This window comes from Nothobranchius furzeri, chromosome 2 (assembly GCF_043380555.1).
Source record: "Nothobranchius furzeri strain GRZ-AD chromosome 2, NfurGRZ-RIMD1, whole genome shotgun sequence".
Taxonomy (NCBI): domain Eukaryota; kingdom Metazoa; phylum Chordata; class Actinopteri; order Cyprinodontiformes; family Nothobranchiidae; genus Nothobranchius; species Nothobranchius furzeri.
Window position 1 is genome coordinate 90,078,523 of NC_091742.1, and position 23,487 is coordinate 90,102,009.

Below are 23,487 nucleotides of genomic sequence, written 5' to 3' on the forward strand. Positions count from 1 at the left end.
GGGTTACTGGGAGGGCTTTTATGATCGTCGGGTGGGGGTTTCTGGGGTTGGCCATCTTAGCGGGGGGAGAACCTCTGTGGTATTGACGAGACTGAGGTTGGGTCATAGCTGTCTTCGGGGGGTCTCCTGATAGTGGGGAAGCACCCTGACGGTTTGTGCCGGTGTGGGATGCTGGAAACAGTTAAACAAGTTTTTCTGGAATGTCCCGATTACTCTGTCGAGAGGAGGGCCCTGTTAGGGTTTTTGAGTTCTGTGGGGGTGGGGGTTTTTAGTTAGCGAACCTTGTTGAGGGCGGAGGATGGGCGGTGTGTTGGCGCGCTGATGGCTTTTTTACGTCAGGTCAGTGTGTATGTGAGGGTGTGAATGTCGTTGGGTAAACTGTAGGTTGCTGTGGCGGCAATACGCCGAATAGGCATCTAGTCTGCCTTAGAAAGGAAGAAGAAGAAGAGAGCATCTGTGCCTTGCGTTGGGTGGGGGAACGTCCCAGAACATGCTGTGGTCTGCTCTGACTCTGCGGCTGCGTTGGAGGCTCTGTCGGGGGCGGAGATCCGACTCTAGACCAGATCTGGTGTCTTTAGCCAGGGTGTTGCTACATGAGGTTTGTTTTGTTTGGGTCCTCGCACATGTGGGGGTGGTGGGCAATGAACAGGTGGACTCAATGGCCAAGGCGGCGCTTAAATGTGGTACAGTGGGGTTGGAGGTCGACATGGGATCCCCTTCTGTTCTGCAATAGTCAGGGAGGTCTTGAAGCAGTGGCAGGCCTCTTGGGATGGTGGGGTGGTGGGCAGGGGGCTTTATGAGATGCACCGGATGGTGGGTGGATATGGCTCGTCCTTTGACTTTGGGAGGAGGGACTCGGTGGTCCTGACTCGGCTGAGGTTGGGCCATTGGGGTCCTCGTGGCGGGCTGTTTGTAGTAGGGAAACACCGAGATGGGAGGTGTGACAGTGGGGAGCTTGAGACTGTGGGTCATGTTCTGCTGCGCTGGGGCAGCACCACCTTGAGCGTGGGACCTATTTTGGGAGGTTCGGGACTACAGGTCTATCTGCCTTTTCCCTGCAGACCTTGTTGGGAGTGGACGATCGGCGTAGGGTGTGGGCTCTGCTGCGCTGTCTGTGTGAGACTGGGGTTTATGAGCGGCTGTGGCATCTATTGGCTATGAGTTGTGCGGCTGCAGCAAGAGAGACACTAGTTCTGTGTCAGTTCTCTCACACGCTCAGTTTGTTTTGTGTTTTAATGGCTTTTAAGTGGGTTTAGTTGCGTTTTGAACGTGGTGAAGCTTAAGAGCTTTTAGATGTTTTTAACAGACCAGGGACGAGAGAGCTAGTTACCTTTTTTGCTTCAAACTTGTGTACAGTCAGTGGACTTTGTTTTATGAATGTTTGGGAGCATTTCAATAAACACATGACCCTTTTTTAACAATGTGATGTAAAGACTTTAAGATTTGGAGCTTTGTGCCTTTTAAAATCGTAAAATAAAGACAACGTGTCTATGATTTTAACACCTGAAGCACATGCCTCTGTGTTACTCCTTGTCCTTGTCTTTATTCACCATTAGAGGACCAACAAGGCGTGTGTGTGTGTGTGTGTGTGTGTGTGTGTGTGTGTGTGTGTGTGTGTGACAGAATAAAATGACCCCCGTCTCCTCTGACCCAGGACTAGTCTGCATGAGATATGGCTTCGAGGTCTCATGCATTTGCTTCTAACCTGCTTGTTTTCAGCTCAACAGAAAAATGAAGAATGGACTCTTCTTTTAATTAATCAAAGACCGAATTTTAATAAGCTAATCCATAAAAGTGTTAGTCAATAAATAAGATGTGACCGATCTGTGAAATGAAAATATTAATTACGTTATTATAATCCTATAGAATATAAAGGGACTATGACTTTAAATGTTCCAGTAGGACTGATCTCACGTAGCGTTAAAAGACATGACACATTGCTTTCACTGATCCAATCAGAATCTGCCAGATCTGATGGAGGTGTGGTTTTGGTGGTGTTTGATAAATCTGTCATCTTTTCATTCGACCTTAAACCAAAACATCCGAATTATAAAACTATGCCCACGTCATCTTTAATGCCAGTTCAAAGCTTTCTAGAGAAGTTGTCGGAGTGGCCAATCCGTAACTTTCCTCTTCAGCCAATAGAACCAACGACAAACTGGATAAAACCTGTTGCTGTTCCAACTCCTGGCTGGCTCGCCATTCTGTAATGATTTAAATTACATGTTATTTAATAAGCCATAAGACGTAGGATTCCATAGGAAATATGAAGTCAACCTTATGGATCTGGGAGGTTATTTAAACCAGAAGATTGGAACTTTTTAATGCAGGGATTAGATAACAGCTTCGTATCCACCTTAGTTACACCATACATTTAGTGTTTGTTAGTCTAGTTTTAATTTGTTTAGTAATAAATCTTTAAACTTTTAAACTCTACTCTCTCTCTCTTCTGTTGTCTCTGAGTGAATACGAAGCTGTTATCTAATCCCTGCAATAAAAAGCTCCAATCTTCTGGTTTAAAATAACCTCCCAGATCCATAAGGTTGACTTCATATTTCCTATGGAATCCTACGCCTTATGGCTTATTAAATAACATGTAATTTAAATCATTACATGTGTGTGTGTGTGTGTGTGTGTCCCACACACGTTGTGAAGAACAGTCCTGGTTCACTTGTCCTCCTCAAGCTCACTCTGAAAATAATTATCACCTCCAACATGAATCCTCTAGTGTCCTCTCAACACACACACACACACACACACACACACACACACACACACACACACACACACACACACACACACACAAAAGCATCATTGAAGGGTTGTTGTTCTAGGTTATCTCCACTGTTATAACGGGTCGTTGGGTATCATGAAGGGAACAATTAAAAAATAATTATTATTATTGAACTGTTGAACCCTCCTATAACCTTTAGTCTCTCGTTACGGTTCTCCGAGTCATAAAAACTCAACATTTAATCAGTGAAATAGAAATTTTTAACCTTGTGACCATTTAGATGCTTTACAGCAGCGGTCTGCAATCTGTGGCGCTGGAGCCTCCAGTGGCTCTTTTATGATTCTGGCCAAAAGGATCAAAATCACTCACTCATCCTTTGAACGATGAATTCATTAATAAATGCTTTTAGCTTTTTTCATGACATGATTTACCTGAAAGGACCTGGGATATTTTTAGAGCTATTTGTGTGTTTTTTTGCACAATTTTCTGTTAAATTCAACATCTGATAGAAAATAAACATCCAGACACTTTTGCCCCCCCAAAATTTATTTTTTTCTCAAATTTAAACCCTTATAATAAAAATAAACCGACAGAATAAAAAAAATATCAATTTTGGCCCTATTCTTTTCCGTAGATAATTCTAGAAAACTGCAGCTGCAGCGTTATTCTGGTGGACTGAGGAGACAAACACCCCTGCACCGCTGGGACAGACGCTCCATGTGATCCTACCTACAACTCTAGGGGGAGCCCAAGAGCCAACCATAACCAAGCGTTGTTCTGATTGTGACTGGTTTATCTGCATAAAGCCCATTTCATCCATCCATCTATTTTCTGAACCCGCTTATCCACACAGGGCTGCAGCCAACAGGCCAACAGGCGGGGTACACCAAGGACAGGTTGTTGGTCCATCGCAGGACAACACAGAAAAGCACGTTTCAGCTGGACAAAAGTAACAGATCGGACTGCAGAACTGAGCTGGAAGCATTTTAATAACTAGGTTGTTGCAGAAGCTTGAAATCTACCTAAACTCCAGTGGGACTAGATTAGCATTACAGCAAAGGAGCAGCAATACAGGAGAAACACAGAGAAGTGTGAGTTTTCTATTTTGGAGGCGCAGGAGCTGGTGATGCTGCAGATGTCCGTTACATCAGGATGGTCCCACAGACTGACGGGAGCTTCGTGTCACAGTCCGTGTCATCCAGACAAGCCGAGTCGTCTGAAATCAGCAAAAACAGAGTTTTATTTTTCAGTCGGCTCACTGTGTCTGCTGCTCTCCGGCCCCATTCTGTGCCATAGCTTGACCGGTTTACCATCATCAGTTATCTCCAGACAGTTGTTCTCATGGGGTTCTTCACCACAAAAGTCACCAACCCCGTTGAAGTAGGAGGCGCCATCCCAGGACCAGTTAACGTCCTGTAAGAACAAATATTGTTATTGTACACGTTTGTGTGTCTCGTTTGGCTACTGCACGCCTGATTTGTTTATGCCCTGCCTCGGGAGATTTGTGGCCTCCAACCCAGACTTTTCCAGATGTGTCTCCTGCTCGTTTCATCTCAAGGTGGACCTCTGAAGCTTGAAAGCCTGAGAAGGCTGAAGCGAGGGAAGATCCCATGGACTGGCAGTTTTCCTGGGGGGGGAGAGAGAGAGAGAGAGAGAGAGAGAGAGAGAGAGAGAGAGAGAGAGAGAGAGAGAGAGAGAGCAAAGTGACCAAACTGATGATGCAATCAGCAAATATCATCAGTTCAGACACACACACGCTTTCAAACCTGACCCACACTAAACTTTGGTTTAGTAAAAATAAAAACACATTTCTCAAAGGAAGAAATAAAAATTGTGACGATAAAACTTTTATAAGTTCCGACAAAAACATTAAAACATCCGACTTCTACCAGACTTCCTGTGTTCCCACTGTGTCAGAAAACCATCCGGATGTGGAATTCCGGCTGAAGTAACGTTTTATTTACTACGTGATCTCATGCAACCTTTTATTTCTCACATTCAGCAGCTGTTCGGTGATCGAAATCGTGTTTATGAACCTCTCAGTTCAAACCCAGAGAACAAATGTCTCACCACTGAAATCAAAAGGAACGAGGAGACAAACGGCCCAAGGTCTAAGAGCTCTGGCCACCAGGGGGCGCTTCAGTGTTTCTGCTCTAAACTGGACCCTGAAGCAGAGTGACACAGGTGTTCATGATGAGCAGGTGGGATGGCGGTGATGAGGGCGGGGCGCTCCCAGGGTAAAAATGCCTTTATTACTTTAGTTTAACAGTGTCACGGTCTGAGGTGTGTTCCTGCTGTCACTCCCTGTCTCTGAGTTCTCCCTCTGCAGGTGGGCGTGTCTGGAGGTTGACCAAGCTGCAGCAGATCAGCCGCCAGGTGTATTTAAGCAGCTGAGAGACTTCTACACGTCGCTGGATGATTACTCTACCTGGGTACCTTCTAAGCCACCTCTTCGTATTATAGTCGAGCTCTTTGGACCTTTTGAGATTTTAGATGTGTTTTGGATTTTGCATTTACCCTTCCTGCTCTCGTTCACCTGGATCAAACCTCCACCTTCATCTCCGACTGGCTGAACTCTGGAACTCCAACCTGCTTGTCTCTCAGCCGCTCCCTGGCCAGAACCACCTCCAGCTGCCCACCTAAGCTCCCTGGATCTTCACAAACTCGGCTCCCTCCACGTCTCACCTTTTGGATCTCAGTCCCAGGAAAACCCTCTCAGCCCAGACCCGACCACTCCTCCCTCGAGCTAGTTCCCTCCTCTCCAGACCGTAAGTCCTCCGCTCAATTCAGATTCCTTGTTCCCTCCTCGAGTTGGATCTAACTCCCATCTGTCCACAGATTTCCCGCACCGGCTCCCTTGTGAAAGAACTCAGCTATGTTCAGCTGCTTCCTTGGTTTCCCTTTTAATAAATTCTTATTTAAACACTTTACCCTGTCTCTATGCTGATTCTGTATGTCGTGGGTTAGATTTCTACAAATCATGACAAATGGCTTTCTTCATGTTTCCTGAGGTTATTTCGGTGACTGTATTTCCTTAAGTGCCAACATTACATTACGCTGCTCTATATTTTTATTTTATATAACATAGTTTTGTTTTATAACATGTATCATCTTAGATGAACTGCTGAAGATGGGCATCGGCCCCCGCGTGGATGAGCGTGTATAGACATTAGATATTGTGATTTATGAACAAGAGCAATTATTATGCTCATACTGACCCGATGTTTTTAAAATCACAGATTATGAAATTAGAAGATTATTTTATTATAAAATAATGCAATTTATGTTTGGAGTAAAATTAACAGCTCTGCCAAAAAATATACTAATGTTCTTTGTAAAGAGGGAAAGTAAATATGATTTAAGAGGTGTATGTTTGTTCTACAAAAAGCCAAAAAGGGCATGAAAAGGAGATGTATCTCTGTAATGGGAGTAAAATTTTGGAATGAGGCTAAAATAGAATTAAAATTAGCAACTTCTCTTTCAGTTCTTAAAAAACTTATCAGTAAAAACATTTTTGAAGAGTATTAATTTGATGTTGATGGATGGATTTGTGTTTTACTTTTATTTGGGTTGTTGGTTCATTGCGGGAAATAAAAAAAATGTTTTGTAAGTAGGTTAGGCAATTATATAAGCTACTGCTTCTGCCTAAACCTATTCAGTCATGATATACCAAATAGACACCATATACAAATGAAAGCATATGTTAGTGAGAAATGGTATTTGTATCTAATTGTATGACATGTTAATGTACATTATCTTAAGATAACTGACTGAATAAATTGATCATTCATTCATTCATTTAGGCCCTGTCCACACGTAGCCAGGGATCTGCCAAAACGTAGATATTTTTCTACGTTTTGGCCTGTCATCCACACGAAAACGGAGTTTTTTAAAAACTCCGGCCAAAGTGAAGATCTGCGTTTTCTCCGTTTTGGGTGTCTGCGTGTGGACGGACAAAACTGGAGTTTTAAGGTCCGCAACGTCACTTTCCGCGACAAAAAAATGCTGACATCACGTGTGCGACCTGTGTTTACACTAGCCGGCATCATGGAAGCCCTCAGAGCTGTGCTCTGTCACTACCCGATCCATCAATTGTCCAAGCGCTTTCTGCTTGTTTGTTTTTGCAAGTGGAGTTACTGCTCCTTGCGGAAGACCACAGACGAAGGACGAGGTTAAGAACGGGGGAAGTACTGCCACCTACAGGTCTGGCATGTCCTTAACAACGTATTTATCCGGGTACGTGTGGACAGAGTTTTTTTTTAAACGCGGTGGTGTGGATGCAAGTTTTTGGAGGGGCGGATATTCGTTTTTGAAAAAACCCGGCTACGTGTGGACTAGGCCTAAGTGTGTGTGTGTGTGTGTGTGTGTGTGTGTGTGTGTGTGTGTGTGTTTTAAATGGTTTTTACTCTAAACAGCAATGATGGTGGTCACCTTGGCTTCATTCCAGCTCATGGCTTGGGGAACGTAGAGGAGACACTGGGTGCTGTACTTGGTGAATCCATCAGAACAGGTGAAGTCAGCAAAATAATCCCCCTCTGGGATTAAACGAGGTAGTGAACAAGTGTAGAGGTGAACACCGGCAGTGTTACAGAAGGTTGCGGCATTTTGTAATAAAAGAAGAAAATATCATTAATATATCCAACAACCTGATGTTGTTGTTGGGTCAGAGCCACCAGGTAAAGCCATTTATTACATAGTATCCATGTAATGAAGCCTGAAACATGGAGATCTACCATCTAAAGTTATTAAAACATTAACAGCTCATTGTTTTTGTGTAGAAGAGCTGCGCATCTTCAAACGGTGCTTGTTAAATACTTAAATTAACTAATTAGTTTAACATAACTTAATCAATTAGTTTAACATAACTTAATAAATTAGTTTAACATAACTTAATAAATTAGTTTAACATAACTTAATAAATTATAGTTGCACCTGTTCCATCCATTGCTGGCTGTTCGGTCTCTGGAAAAGCTGCAGAAACAGGTTAACACATTCAGTTTTTTCTCATTTTTAGTTCATTGTGATATAAATAGATGTACAAAATACAACTCTAGTAATAAACGCGCGTGTGTGTGTGTGTGTGTGTGGGGGGGGGGGGGGAAGGAATGAATCTAACTGATTAAATGATTATTAGAACAGTAGAGATTTAATAAAGTACAGTGTTATATTCTCTGAATATTCTACTCATATTACATATGTCTCCAGTGGTTTCTAGTAGGAATGAATGCCTAGTAAGTCGTTCTAGAGGACAAAAACTCAGATTCTCCTGCTGGAGGACGTGGATTTCAGCCGGAGGAGAAGTGAGCTGAACACAGCAGGACTTGGAGTCTAATTTCCTGATATTTGAGCATCTCTCCTCTGATTGGCTAGCAGCAACACAACTCTATCACCTCTGTTAGCTCTACAGCGTTGATATTTTACTTCTGCAGAAAACACGAGCCTGGAGGAATATTGCTGTGTGACTGGTGAAGTTGCTACCGCTAACGGTTAGCTTCTACTAGCTGAGACGTTCTCTGCTGTTTCCTACAACAGCCTTCCCCGTCGTGGGTCAAGATGGGTGAACAAGGGGGCTGCCAGAGATTTTGGGCCCCATGAAAAAGTATCAAGTTGGGCCCCCTGGGGGCTCGTCCATAGTTGGAGCTGGGGTTGCACCCTCCCAGATTCGAAGGGAGAAAAAAATATAATATATATACTTTATATTAGTGTTTCAGTTTTGCTTAATTATGTAGGTCTACATGCATTCTTACTTATTTACATCTCATTTTCACCAGCTGTCTCTCATTAAACAGTGATTTTCCTTCAACAGAATTAGCAAAAAGCAGGAAATGCACATGCTGAAAGGTGTTAATCTCCTTTTCCCTATTACTCCCTTAAAATGTGTTTATTTATTCTAAGATTTTATTTTATGATAAAATTCAAATTTGGATATCTAATTGAATTTCCATGTTGTGTCAAAGCTTTACATAACTACATTTTCAGCTGTCTTTCCTCTTGAAATCAAGTATTTCTGTATGACTGACAACAATTAAGGATTCACTGCTGACAAGGTGACTTCTTTATAAGTCTCCATGGCTTCATCATAGACACAAAATGAATAAGACACCTGACATATCATCAGCTGCTGATTCTGGTAGGGACAAGGACAACAACCCATTTACCATAATTAGATGAAACATAGTTCCTCTCACTGTGGATATCAGAGCTAGCTAACAGGTTGAATTTAACCACTCACTAACTAAACCCACCTTTCTTTGAGAAAAACTGTGTAACATACTGACGCCCTCTCTTCTGCCTGTCCTTTCTCCTTTCTTTCTTTCCTCTTCTGTGGCCCAGACTTCGTTTTTGCAGACATATTTACTGCAGCCTTGTCGCACTCTGCTGTCTGACTGCTGCGTGAGCTGGTCTCGCCTGCTACCACCGGCCAGGTGGACTGTACCATTTTATGCTGTTGGGGGGGGGGGGGGGGGGGGGGGGGGGGTCAAATTAATTAGTCAAAATAAAGTAGGGACCTCTGAATAAATATACATTTCCAAAAGACTTAAAGATTGTTTGTTTAGTGTCTTAAATGAGAAAAATACAGCAAAGTAAACTACTTGTGATTTTTAAATTTTTTTTAATTCAACTTTGAAACTTTTTTGGGCCCCTGACAGCTGCGGGCCCTTAGAATCTTCCTCATCTTTCACCGCTGTACGGCGCCCCTGTGGGTCAATCCATGAATGTTAAATGTGACGTAGATCTGTCAGTATTTTCAAATCCTAGAGTTTCATCGTCTGTTTTCTATCAGAAGCTAATGCAGGAGATAGGTGCAGGAGACCATTGTCGTGTAACCTGCTGCCTGCATGAAAAACTAACAAGTATAAAACGGTTTCTCGGCGAGCCTGCTCTTTAAGTTCCTTCTTCAAAAAGACACAGCCATTAATTATCTACTCTAACCTTCTGTCCATGGACGTAATTTTTGGGGGGGACAGGGGGGACATGTCCCCCCCCCCCCACTTTTCCCAAAGTCACGTTTTGACCCCTGCACTTTTTACCATCCAAAAACAAAATTACGCTATGTTAAACTGACACTGGTTGAGCTCTAGGACCAAGCAGAAAACAACCATTTGTGTTGAAGCCTGTTTCCCATTAGAACATACTGTAAAGTCCCCCCCCCCCCCTACTTCTAAAGTGAAAATTACATCCATGCTTCTGTCTATACAGTAATGTCTGAAACATCATCAGATTGTTTTAAGTCTTTGTTTTAAAGAGCTGAACATCTTCAAACTGCACCTAAACAAAGATTTTGATGTATTTATTCAAAACATATTTATTTATTAATAATAATACATAAAAAAAGTGATATTTCACCTTCTGTTGGAACACTCGGTGCGTTCTCGTCCTCTTGAGAATCTACAGAAACATTTAAACACGTTCAGTTTGAATTCTCCCCGTTTTTCTGTTTGTTGGGATGTAAATAAGTCAACGAGGTCATTAACAGGTGAACAAATGGAGTCCAGTGTGTGTGTGTGTGTGTGTGTGTGTGTGAGCATAGTTTCTGTCCAGCCACACACAAGGGAGGATTTGATATTAAATAGTAATATATATATATATATATATATATATATATATATATATATATATATATTCTGCATTTCCTCAGGTGATTGGTGGTTTTAGTGCCTCTGAGGTGAAAGGTGAAATCCTCACCAGCTATCTGAGTCATGGCGACAACGATCCACACACACAGAGACACACTCAGCATCATAGTGGCGGCGATGATGGCGACAGAACTGTGGAGGAAAGGGAGACGAATGTTCATTCTGTGTTCATTCTGAAAAACCAGTGATACAAAATAAAGGCCAACTTTATTTCTAGAGCTAACTTCCTGTTCCTCACACACCCCAAAGGGCTGTACGTGACGACGCAGCCCCATGAAAACACGCCAAAAATAAAACATATTCAAATGATAGAAAGCAGACAAAAAATACAGTAAAACAATAAAGTCAAGTCATAAAACCACAGTAAAAACCAGATAACAGGTCAAAGAGCCACCAGTATTAAAAACCGGGTCAGTAACGAGTAAAAATAAAACTTCTAACCACCTGTTTTCTCTGCGGCGCTGCAGTCTGGCTCTGCACTGGTGTCGAGCACAAACCGGTCGTTCCTTTATAGACGCTCAGAGCTGAGGCGTTAGCAGCACAGAGACACAGATCAAAGAGGAGTTCATCTGAACTACGTTTAAAAAAACAAACAAACAGACTTTTCATTTCACAGGAAAATTTTTAGTCACGGTGCGGACCGAGCGACACCCTTAATAAATCCGCAGTGTTGAATTAAGCTCTTCCCATGTTTACCTGCGCCTGATGAAAGACCCGAGTCTCCTGACGACCGAACGTGTGCAGAGGAGGGGGTAACAGAACTACAACTATGAAGAGGAAGAAAAGTTCAATCTAAAATGTTGCAGTTTATTTTTATGGTACTTGTTTTTGTCACATCCACGAGTTTGTTTATCTAGAATTTTGAAGGTGGGCTTGGAGGGGTTTTTCTGGAGCATTATTTGCTGTTTAGCTTGAAATGCTCTTTAGACACTGATGGTAACCATTAAAGTAAATGTTTTGCCAAAAATGAGTAATGTAAACCTCCTCTTAAATGTACAATCTTGGAAAAACCTAATGACAGGATCCTGATGATCTATCATCAAACTGTTCTTTTGACCCTCCCTGACCTCCTTGGACCTACGTCTCTATGTGGACGCATCGTGGGAGGAGCTAAACAGGAGGAGACCATCTGTAGTTTTTTAATCTCTGGTTTTATCCACCGAAATGTTGTTAAAAATGAATGAAATGATGCTCAGTTGTTAAAAAATAATGGCATATCTGTCACATGTTACCGTAAAAATCAGGTCTAAAATACTCTGGGCGACCCATGGAGAGCAACCGGCCTCGAGGGTGTGTTGGGGGGGAGGTCTTTACAGTAAGTATACAAAAATATGTATAAAACTACAGGCTCTTTTATGCTAGGTCAGGGATGCAGTACTGTCAAGTACACAGGTGGCAGTAAAAAAAACTGTAATACTTTCAATCCAACTTTGTTTTCACCTTGTTAGTCAGTTTCATTCCTACCCCTGTAAGGTAACGTTGTTTTTGAACAGTAAAAAGTGTAGGGGACAAAAACTGACTTTGTAAAAAAGGCTTCCTCCCCCACCATCGAAGCCGACTCACCACCAGGTAGTGATCAGTTGACAGCTCCGTCCCTCTTTGCACCCAATTTTTCCAGACATGCGGCCGCAGATCAGATGAAACGACAACAAAGTCAATCATCAAACTGCAGCCTTAGATATCCTGGTGCCAAGAGCGCATATGGACACCTTTACGCTTGAATGTGGTTTTTTTATGGGCAATCCATGATGTGCACAGAAGTCCAATAACACAACACCACTCTGATTCCTCCCAACCACACTTCTCCAGGTCTCTCTGTCATTGCCCACGTGAGCGTTAAAGTCCCCCAGCAGATCGAGAGAGTCACCTGAAGGAGTGCTCTGCAGCACCCCCTGCAAGGACTCAGAAAGGGTGGGTAGTCTGAGCTGCAGTGTGGTGCATAAGCACAGACCACAGTCGGAACCCGCCCCCCACACGAAGGCAGAGGGAGGCTACCCTCTCGTTCACCGGGGTAAACCCCAATGTACAGGCACCACGATGGGGGGCAACAAGTATGCCCGCCCCTATTCTGCGCCTCTCATTGGGAGCAACTCCAGAGTGGTAGAAAGTCCAACCCCTTTCTAGGAAACTGGTTCCGGAGCCAGAGCCATGCGTTGAGGTGAGTCCAACAATATCTAGCCAGAACCTCTCAACCTCAACCACCAACTCCGGCTCTGTCCCCACCAGAGAGGTGACAATCCACGTGCCAAGAGCCAGTTTTTGTATCACCACCTGACACACACGGCACCCAACCCCATTTGGCCCTTCCCACAAGTGGTGAGCTCGTGGAAAAGGGGACCCACGTTTCCTCTTTGGGCAGCGCCTGGCCGGGCTCCAGGGGTAAAAGCCCGGCCACCAGGGGCTCACCAACGAGCCCCACCTCCAGGCCTGGCTCCAGAGGGGGGCCACGGTGGCCTGCATCCCTGCGTGGGAACAGTTTCTATTCATCTTGTTCTTCATAAGGGGTCTTTGGGCTGCACTTTGTCTGATTCATCACCTAGGACCTGTTTGCCATGGGTGACCCTACCAGAGGCATAAAACCTCAGACACCTTAGCTCCTAGGATCACTGAGACACTCAAACCCCTCCACCACGATAAGGTAGCAGCCCAGGGCGAGGCTGGCTATGCCAGACTAACTGGTTAGAAAACAAATAAACCATGAAACCAAGTGTGTGTTTGATGAGTCCACTACCTGAACGAGTTCCTGTAAAATTAAATAAGGCATCAAGCCTAGTTTTTTTTTTCTGTTTGTTTTGGCCTTTAATAAGGAACACCGTTCGTAGCAACACTAGAGCTGCTGCTGACCCGTTTACAGGAGTAAAGAATTCGTCTAGAAGAAACACTCATAGAAACCCAGCTCATTGGGCCACAACCAAACGTTTTGTAGAAAGCATAAAATACAAATAAATGGAGAAGGAAAAGAAAAGAACCAAACAATGGGATTTGAGGGGTTGCACAGAACAAACGTACAAAAGATAAAGCATAAAAACCCATCCATGCCCCCCACCCCCACCCCCACCCCCAGTGGCGAGCTGCTCCAAGCCTGTCCATACAGGACGTCCTTGTCTGCTCTCTCAGGGGCAGACCTTTACACCCGTCTGTGGAGGTTCATCAAGGATGCAGAAACTGATGAATGAATTATTTTGAAACCTGTTTTATGTGTAGAGTCTGATCTTGATGTTAGTGCTTAGGTGGGTAAAAAGTGGAGCGCAACGTTGTTTCAGTGGTGTTGCTACCGTGTGATGTCACCAGCAGTTGCAGGCCCCCGAGCAGACCTTGGCCCGGTCCCGATACTTGCACTTTCACATTTGCGCCTCTTCATTGTGCGATCCCGACCAGGGGTCCAAGTGCGTAGGGTGTCGCGATTCTCAAGTGCGAAAGATGGCCACACCCCTTTTGCACCCTCGATCCGCACTTGAAGTGAAGGACATTACCCACAATCCATTGCTGCAGGAGAAAAGGCTCAAGTTTCTTTTCTGAAAATATGTATTTTATAATGAAAGTAGTTCATTTTAGGACCATTAGTGGATGCTCTGAAACTTTTAGACAAACCAGCAGTGAATTCAAATTTATTTGTTTTTATTTGTTTGGTTGTTTTCTTGAAAGTTGTTAATAAAGGCTTTTTTTTTAAAAAAGCAGCACAGCGACCAGGATGCATTGCGGTTGATGACACAATGCTCCCTGTCCCAATTCGGATATTATTTGCACACTTGTGTAGCACACACTTGAAGCCTTATGGGCTCGACACACGGGAGGCGACATCGCCTCTCCTCCATTCATTTTCAAAGAGACATGCGCGACAAAGCGATAATCGCGGGTCTCCCTCCTACCAAGCGAAACGCGAAAAACGTGCGTGTGAAAGTTTGCACTCGTGCACGTGTCGTGCACGGACGACCCAGCGACGCGATCCCAGAAAGTTGAAACATTTTCAACTTTTCATCGCTGTCGCTCGGACGAGGACCAATCAACGGAGGTTTCATTCACTGACCAATGAGCGGACAGGATGCTCCACACATCTCCGAGCAAACATGAAGGAGAAGTAGATTATGATTATGTTTTATAGTAAAATCAGAAGTAAGATTTGACATAACTCTAGCAGCACCTTGTGAAACATCATATCTACCGCTTTATTAACTCTGAACCGCTTAAATAACCTTAATTCCCTCCAATGTGACACAGCCAAACAAAACAACGGAAGTTTCGATTTCGCCATGGAACAGAACGCGTAGACGGCTTTGCCGCTGGCCGCTGCCGCGGATCGCCTCCCGTGTGTGTCAGGTAATAAAAGCGACGGCGACAAATTTCGCTGATCGCGGCCGTTTGTCGCCTCCCGTGTGTCGAGCCCATTACTGCGCACTTCCTCCAAGTGCACTTCACAGAAGTCTGTAGGGTGCAGTGTGAGTATTGGGACTGGGCCCAAGGGTCCTGCTTAATGGAAATAAAACTATGGCTACATCAACGTTTAAATGAACACATTATCATTCGTTTTCAGTACTAGTGAAGAGCACTGCTGTCTCCCTGGTGATCCGGTGCAGAGTTTGGGTGTGAGCTGTAACTAATTCCCAGCATCGTGGTGACCAAACAGGTCCTTAAACATGTCAGGTCTGTTTGATATTTATCTAACAGATTCAGTAAAGAATGTTTTTGTTTCACTTCGGCATCCGGCGGGATTGTTCTGTTTGCTCTGTCACCATCATCACTAAAACCACGTGGCCACTCGTCATCACTGCTAACAGCAGGCGTGTTGGTGTGTTTTACTGAGAACTGCGTTCTGTAGTGTCTGTACGCTGACACGGACGAAGCCTTGTGACCAAAGTGAAGAGTAAATAGTGTCATCTGCGTATTTAATCAGATTCGGTGTGTTAATCACACTAAAGTATACTAAAGTACATCTGGTGTACACTTGAAGACAACGATGTAGATTTGGTAAACCCAAACTGAACGGATCATTTTAAACAGGAAGCAGGTTTAATTCAGACCTAAATGGAGACTCAGGAGTGTGACTGTTTTCTGGTGTTCATCTCCTCACGCTTAGACTACTGCAACTCTCTTTTCACGTGTCTGAGCAGAACCTCCCTGAACCGTCTACAGGTGGTTCAGAATGCCTGTGCTCGGCTTCTGACCAAGTCCTCCAAACACACCCACATCACCCCGCTTCTCCTCCAGCTTCACTGGCTGCCAGTCAATTTCAGGGTTCATTTCAAGATCCTGGTTCTGGTCTATAGGGCCTTACATGGACAAGCACCATCTTACTTTGGTGATCTTCTTAGTCCCTACACCCCCAGCAGGTCCTTGAGGTCCAGTGATCAAAGCCTACTGGTTGTGCAGCACCAGGCTAAAGGTCAAAGGTGACAGATCATCTGCTGCTGTGGCCCCCAGACTCTGGAACTCTCTCCCCCTGAGCCTGAGATCAGTGGACTCAGTGAACTCCTTCAAAAAGCAGCTGAAGACTCACTTGTTCAAGCTGGCTTTTGTATGACCTTCTTCACCACTCTCTCTTTATTCTGCTCTCCCCACCTATTCCACCTTCCTCAGGATCCACTGATTTCCCTCTTTCCTGTTCACTCTCTGTCTTTCTTAACATTTTTTATCACAATTGTCTATTTTTTGCTCATTTTAAAAATATTTTTAATCATTTTCTAAATTATTTTTTATATTTTCACATTTTTTTGTTTTGGTGAAGCGCCTCGTGGTTTTTATCTCGAGAGGCGCTATAGAAAATATCTTTTTTTCTTCTTCTTTGTTTCTGCAGCTCATGTGTTTATGTTGCCCTGCCCTCTTGTGTTCAGTTGAGTCGTTGCACCCCTCTGTTTAATCAGCCTTATCCACCTCACCTGGGCCTTACCTGATCACCTCTTGGATCGCCTGTGCTGGTCTGCTGCTCCGCTCTCTGCTGGTGCTTCCTCTGCCGCTGCAGCCTGAACTTAATGTAAGTTTCAGTTTATTAAATAATCTCGAAGTTATTCCAAACCCCAACACTGCTTGTCCAGATGTCTCCTCAGGAGGGACGCTGACTCTGGTCTGACGCGTCTGTGTCCTCCTGCCGAGTCCAGACCTGTTCTTGGCCTTGTTCAGTCCAGGCTTCATTAACACCCCCACCCTCAAAGTTACTCTCACAAGGACGGAGAAGGAGTGTGAAATTTCCCTTTTTGGTCCCACAGCTGCAGAGTTTCTTTTATTTGGCAGATGGACGGGATCGTAACGGGCCTCCTGCTGTTCATCCAGCACATCCCACCTGTCTGCACAGGTGAGCGTCCTCAAACCAAACCTGCATGGAGGGTCACAGGGGGATAGTTTTATAGAAGAGGACTTTAGGGGCACCTGGACAGGGACACACACACACAACCTGTAACACACACTCTCAGAACTGGGGACAATTTGGTCTCCAGTAAACCAGACGTGTGTGTGTGTGTGTGAGAAAAGTCACGGGGTCATGTGTAGCTGCACCAGTGCTCTGGTCAAATCCATCAGGCGGGTAGCTGAGGTCACACGTGTCTTTGTGATTGAAGGTGACCTGTTTTACGTCTGGTCTGTTCTGGTTTCTGTCGTTTAGAGGACTTTCTCCAGGATCGCTTCTCCTCTGCAGCTCTGCTGGGTTTCGCTGCTCTCTTCCTTCTCGCTGCGGTTTTTGTTTCGTATAAATGGAAGCAGAGCAAAGGCGGTGAGTTGGTTTTATGGTAAATGAAGCTATATGAAGTTAGTTTAGATGTTTCTGACCTGAAGTCTGTTTCTGACTCAGATGATGAAAGCTGCGACGCGGGAGGGAGAGAGGGTGACGACAGTCGGGTAAATGATTTAATTATTCATGTAAAGGAATGAATCAGAAGTCTGGTGAACTTTAGGTTTCTGCTCGGCTGCTGAGGAGAGTTTCAGGCCTGAAACTACATCTGTTATCCTGATTCACTTTTTTCTTTCCAAGAACAATCTGAGCTATGAGCTGTGACATGAACCACAGCTCCCCCTGGAGGTCAATCATAAAGTCATTCATTCCTGTGTTTTTTTGTTTTGTTTTGGTTATTTTTGCAGGGTGGGTTTATGTAGCCATGTCAAACAAATGTATTTAATTTTTAATAGATTTATGTTTTGTTCTTAGGAAAAGCATGCATGTGCCCAGGGACTTGGTTTTTGTTTTCTGAAATGACAAAATCCCAGCCTTCAGAAAAAACATGTCTAAACAGAAAAATATGTAAGAATCTTCAGGTCTGCATCTGTGTACGTTGAGCCGGTGCAGTCTCTTTGTGCAAATCGTCTTCATGAGCTTTTAGAGAAGAAAAGCGTGTGCGCACAAGCTGTCACAGCTCCAACAGGACGCTGCTGCACTACTGCTGCCTCCTCAGCCAGAGGGGTGGGGGGGATGACCCATAAATCTGGCTAAAGTTCACATAAAGTTGCATTTTTGCTACTTTAGCTACAGCGAGGCGATGGACGATGTTAAAAGCTCCGAGGCTTATTGGTACACCTACATAGCAGCAAGGCTGACTGTGTTTTAAAAGGTGGGACTCGATCTTATTTATTAAACAGCAGAAGTAGAGCCGAGTCAGTCCTAAATCCCTCTTCACCCAGCCTGAGTTTCAGGCCTAGTCCACACGTAGCCGGGTTTTTTTAAAAACGAATATCCGCCCCTCCAAAAACTTGCATCCACACCACCTCGTTTAAAAGAAAACTCTGTCCACACGTACCCGGATAAATACGTTGTTAAGGACATGCCAGACCTGTAGGCGGCAGTACTTCCCCCGTTCTTAACCTCGTCCTTCGTCTGTGGTCTTCCGCAAGGAGCAGTAATTCTGCTTGCAAAAAAAAAACAAGCAGAAAGCGCTTGGACAATTGATAAAGCGAGCGCAGCTCTGAGGGCTTCCATGCTGTCGGCTAGTGTAAACACAGGTCGCACACGTGATGTCAGCATTTTTTTGTCGTGGAAAGTGGCGTTGCGGACCTTAAAACTCCGGTTTTGTCTGTCCACACGCAGACACCCAAAACGGAGAAAACGCAGATCTTCACTTTGGCCGGAGTTTTTAAAAAGATCCGTTTTCGTGTGAAAAAACTCCGTTTTCGTGGATCCCCGGCTACGTGTGGACAGGGCCTCAGTTTCTGCGTCAAACTGCAGGATGGCACTTTTAGGTCAGTAACGGCAGTCTACACACGCTACGTTGTAGCTACTCCTGGCCCGGGATCACAAGCGGTTCACAGCCGTGAAGAACGAGGAAGACGTGATGAATAGTCTACGGCTGCAGGTGCGGATCTGCAGCTACGGCTGCAGGTGCGGATCTGCAGCTACGGCTGCAGGTGCGGGTCTGCAGCCGTGCCCTTCTTAGCGTGACAGCGGGACGTCCCGAAGGTCCGCTCACCTGTTCACCGCTCAGGCGTCACGATCTTCTGCCTTCCTAGGTCATCCAGCTGTAACCTGTTTCTGATCATGTCTTTAGCCCCGCTGTAACACTGATGCATCAGTCTCAGACGTCATGGAGCTCAGGTGTTATTAGAACTACCTGTGTGTGTTTACCACCCAGCTTCAGCTCTTCTGTGGTTGGGTCTGACCCACGTTAGTAAATGTAAGTCCTCCATCAGGCTTGTGCCTCTTCTAGTGTCATTTTAAATGATTTTATTTATTTATTTATTTAACCGTTACTAGATTACCAGCAACAGAAATGCTGCTAAATACACACAATTATGTGAAGCTGGAAAAATTAAAATACTGTGCAAAAATACATTTATTTCTGTAATTTAACTAGACTGAGAGACCATTTAAAGGCTCAGGAACCTTTACAGGTTGTTGTGTGTGTATTTGTAAGCGGCTCCGCCCTCTCGGTCTACTAGGCAACAGCATTTGCTGCATTTTATAAACAGGAAGTGGGAGTTGAGTAAGAATCTGGTCGGGGGTGACTTGCTCTTTAGTCTTTTTTGCTTTCAAGTTTAACTTTTTATATATTTAATTTTATGTTTGAAAACTGAGACAAAGTACACGTGATCGTGGCCGCTGCAGGAGGCCAGGAAAACGTGATGAATCAGAAAAACTACAGAAAATGAACACAGTAAGTGGATTTAACCGATCTCTCTCAGCAGGAGAACCGAACAGAGACGACGGCCGTCCCTCAGCATGGGAACCAGCCGATCTCGCCAGAAGAAAAAACGCCATCTAGAAAACCGCAGGTTCAAATCCCGCCTTCATGTGACGATCAGACTCATTTCTCTCCTCCCGTTTCCTCTGAACACCTGCTAACTCTTTGTTGTGTTTGTTTTTCCTCACCTGGGGCTGTAGCATCAGATTTCTCACTTCCGTCGTGTTTAAACAGATTGTAGACGTGATGATTGCAGAGAACTTCTCAGGATTAATCTTCCCATCTGCTCTTTTGCTTTATAGGAAATAAACTCCCCTCAAGCAGTCTGTTCTCCATCGCTGAAACACCTGGTTGCTTTGAAGAGGATCCAAAGGGTAAATCACACCCGTTATTTGTTCCTGTAATCATTGCAGCAGAAACGTAAAGCAGCTGCAGGTTTTCTGCTGAAGGACAAACGGCACAAACCCTACAGCAGGAGCTGGTGTGAACGGCAGCATTCTGCTCAAAAGCAGCTCAGTTGGTCAGTTAGAAACTTCAAGCCTGATTCAAGTTTCTGCGTCGGCGCGGAGACACGCAACGCCGTTATCCGTCCTTGCGGGCCTGCTGGAGATCCCCCGCAAGGACGGAGAACGCAAGCTTGTGATTGGTCAGGACGCCGCTGTCGTCTACACCGCCGCCATTGCGCCCTCAAAAACAAAGAGCCGAGGATAACTAGCGGCAGACACGGAGAAACTTGAAGAAGACCTCGATAAAAAACTCTAAAAACATGAACGTTTTTACTCCCCGTGACTGGAGGAGTGAAAAGATACACAGCAAGCGTTTCACTTGTGGACAGAAATGACAGGAAACGTGGGTTTAGAGGTGGCGAGCGCATGAAGAGGTGGAGGAGGATGAGACAAATGTGTGTTAAAAAGTCTCTTATATACAAAAAACCACAATATAAACACACTATCTTGGACCGGACAGGATACCACAGAACAGCGCTACGCCCTCTGTTGTCCTGGCGGGGAATTGCTTTGCAACACTCTCAAGGAGACGGAGAAGTATGAGAGCTAAACATCTCCGTCTGTGCGTGCGTGTCTCTCCCTGTTGGAGCTGACGGAGAAGCATGACTCAGGCTTTAGTCACAACTTTTTAAACGTATTAACAGATGATCAGGGTTTAACTTTTGACAGTCCTTTTAAACGAGAGTGAGACGTTTTCTCTTCATCAGCTGGAAGACCAGCTGACGGAAAGTCAAGTTCGTCAAGGAATGTCCAAGTATCTCCCGCGTGCTGCAAGACCAGGCCTGGAGGTAAAGTGGTCCTCAGGAGCGTTTCACTGCAATGGGAACACTTTGTTTTCATAATGCTCGTCAAGGCTGGTTATCGGCTGATTAACAGGTCAGTCTGTGCTTCCATGCAGGAGCGAGGACTGAAGCCGGATGAGGAGCTGAAGCAGACCAGAGCGGAGCTGCAAGAGTTTACAGAAGTGAACCGGCAGCAAAAGGAGGTAGAAACGACCCATTTCTTACGGTTTCTGCTTTCACAGAGACTTTATGCAAATCTCACTGATTTAAATCATTTAGAGCTACCATGAGGGTCTGCTGCTTCTACTCCAACCCGCAGTGTTGTAAGCCAGTCACTTCCATGCCGGCAAGTCGGCGTAACACATCCGCCGCGGTGCGTCTTCTGAACGCGCTGTGGCGGCGTGGCATTTGTGCCGCCATGCTTGGTAATATTCCCGCAACGCCGAACTTGTAAAAGCACGGATGGTGTCATGATCCCTTGTGGAATTACTACCAAGCCCCGGCTGGCTTCAATATTCAAAACGAAATTAAACGTGAACATAAGTTTGTTACGCAAGTTCATTTTTCAAAGGTGAATTATGGGTCGTTGTGAACCCCGGTTTCTGTGTCCTAAACAATAAAACCTCAGCTTAAAGCTCTGCAATCTGATCGCTGCAGAAGCTCCAGAAGAACCTGCTGGCCTTGGAGGAGCTGAAGGCAACTCAAATTAAAATGGAGTCCAAGATGATAGAGGCCAGGGATCTGCATAGACAGGTAATCCCTTCACTTCTGCACACCGCCGCTAAAGCTCGTTCTATGTTTGAAACGAACCAGACTCGTTTGAAACTTCCTGGTGACGAAGACGGAGCTGCTGCTGGATTTGACCTTTAGTCCTGAGCTCGGAGCAGGCTACTTGTTTTGATGCGAGGACCGCAGTACCCAAACTAGACCACAAGATGTCGCTGTTACTTAGTGCACATTTAATGTAGCAAAACAGAAATTACTCCCACTTGCCACTAGAGGGCGATCCTCTACAAATGGTTGTGATTGTGTTGAGGTTTAAAAATATCCACCTGCAGGCAAAAACTAATTTTTTTTATTAAACAATCCATTATTAACATGAAAATAAAGGCATTACCATGAATAAAACTTATAATTATTTCCTGTTTGTTAGCTGGATCACTTGAGGTTCCTCTCTAAGTTTATGGCGGAGAAGGAGGAGCAGCTGGAGAAGCAGCTGGCCGACCTGAGAGACCAACACCAACAGGAGGTACCTGAACGCATCATCTGGGTTTGGTGTCCAAAGGTTTTCTACACTTTAGCATCTGTTTTTGTTTAGCTCCACGAGGAGCGTCAGAGGAGGAAGGAAGTGGAGGAGCAGCTGGAAGCCCTGAGGAAGGAGCTGGAGATCGCGAAGGTTCGATTTTACAAACTCGTTTATTTTGTTTTCAGCTTAATAAAAATATCAGCCGAGTTTTCCGATTCCGTGTTCCCGCAGAGGAAGACGATCGGAGCAGAAGACTTCAAGTGTGCAAAAGAAAACTGGATCCAAACGGAAATCTAAAGCTTCAGATATCAGTTTAATTAGATGTTTTTGATTCTTTAAAATAAAAGTTAGATTTGTTTTTACTATGAAATAAAATTTTAAAACAATTTAAAGCACATCTACATATAGTAACCTAACTTTTCAGTTTTATCTCAAGTTTTTATCTCAAACCTCAGACCCCAGTGAGAATCATTGTTTTTTGCTGTTTTAACATTAAAATGTATGAATAAGTACGTTTTTGGGACATTTTCTGACTATAAAAAAATCAATAAAAACAATAAAAACACATGTTGTAATTTTTTACTTAAAAACTTTAAACCAGAACTTTGTAAGTACGTGTCTTCTCTTGTGTTGATATTATTGATATTTACCGTTCCTGTAGTATTTAGCCACCTAGGTAGTGGGGCTGTAACGGAAAGAGGGCTATCCCCAAAACCAGGTTTTCTGATGAGATTCCCGGTGTAGCCACCCCTAAATCGGCTAGCCTGAAACCCCTCCCAGTCGCCATGGTAACCCATGCTGCAATCCTGCTCAGTGGCAGGCTAGCAGCTAGCCTTACTGACACTTTTGAATATGATTGGATGAGGCAAGTTGTGTCACCTTCTTCTAGTCTGTAGCTGGCAGCTACACGGTGGTGAATTAGCACCACCGCTGGCCCACAGCGGTAACAGCAGCTGCAGCTTTCTTCTTGATGGCTAAATTATTAATACATGTAGAGTTAAGCTTCTAAAATGGAATTCAAATAGGATTTACATCTTAATAGTTTTTGTATTTGGTCTTCATTTAAAGTCGGGAGCATTTATCCCCCTGATGTCGGCATTAAATATATTTAAATGGACCCATATAATTAACATGCTCTCCTCATTATGAATGGTAAAATAGCCCTAAACCATCTTACAGCTGTTAACGTAATACTTATGTAAAAGGAAACACTTAATTGGTGTGACTATATATTTACTCTGGTCACACGTGTCAAACACGATATTTAATGTAAATGACATAAGTGATGTTTTTTCCCTCAGTGTGTAATATATGTGCTAAATGTGTATTTGTCCATGGTCTCTATTTTAGTTCTGATATCTTTGTAGTCCTCGTAGGTGTAGCGTTATGATATGTCCTGTTTTTGACCTAAAGGTCATGCTGTGCTGCATCTGCTCGAGCGGAGACCTAAAGTCTCTGACACAGGCCTAATCTACATGATAGTGGCC

At 44.3% G+C, this 23,487-nt stretch overlaps 2 protein-coding genes and 1 long non-coding RNA gene across 3 annotated transcripts; 2 read left to right on the forward strand and 1 right to left on the reverse strand.

Moving 5' to 3' along the window:
- Positions 1–3,705: 3,705 nt before the first annotated feature.
- On the reverse strand, positions 3,706–19,477 carry LOC107376867 (type-2 ice-structuring protein). The gene is made up of 9 exons (XM_070548343.1): positions 18,756–19,477; positions 16,256–16,678; positions 10,421–10,503; positions 10,082–10,123; positions 7,667–7,705; positions 7,166–7,269; positions 4,227–4,361; positions 4,045–4,147; positions 3,706–3,950 (listed from the first exon to the last, which is right to left on the reverse strand). Exons 2-9 carry the CDS (start codon positions 16,495–16,497, stop codon positions 3,877–3,879), a joined length of 822 nt encoding a protein of 273 aa, XP_070404444.1. The 5' UTR covers positions 16,498–16,678; positions 18,756–19,477; the 3' UTR covers positions 3,706–3,876.
- LOC139066214 (uncharacterized) lies at positions 5,415–5,664 on the forward strand. The gene is made up of 2 exons (XR_011519162.1): positions 5,415–5,502; positions 5,573–5,664. It is a non-coding gene; the product is annotated as an uncharacterized lncRNA (long non-coding RNA).
- On the forward strand, positions 16,255–22,565 carry LOC107376854 (golgin subfamily A member 6-like protein 7). The gene is made up of 12 exons (XM_070548340.1): positions 16,255–16,339; positions 16,597–16,657; positions 16,964–17,071; positions 17,150–17,196; positions 19,468–19,557; positions 19,769–19,840; positions 20,680–20,760; positions 20,871–20,957; positions 21,412–21,507; positions 21,908–22,003; positions 22,073–22,150; positions 22,232–22,565. The coding sequence occupies exons 2-12, from the start codon at positions 16,597–16,599 to the stop codon at positions 22,295–22,297; spliced, it is 882 nt and encodes a 293-aa protein (XP_070404441.1). The 5' UTR covers positions 16,255–16,339; the 3' UTR covers positions 22,298–22,565.
- Positions 22,566–23,487: the final 922 nt, after the last annotated feature.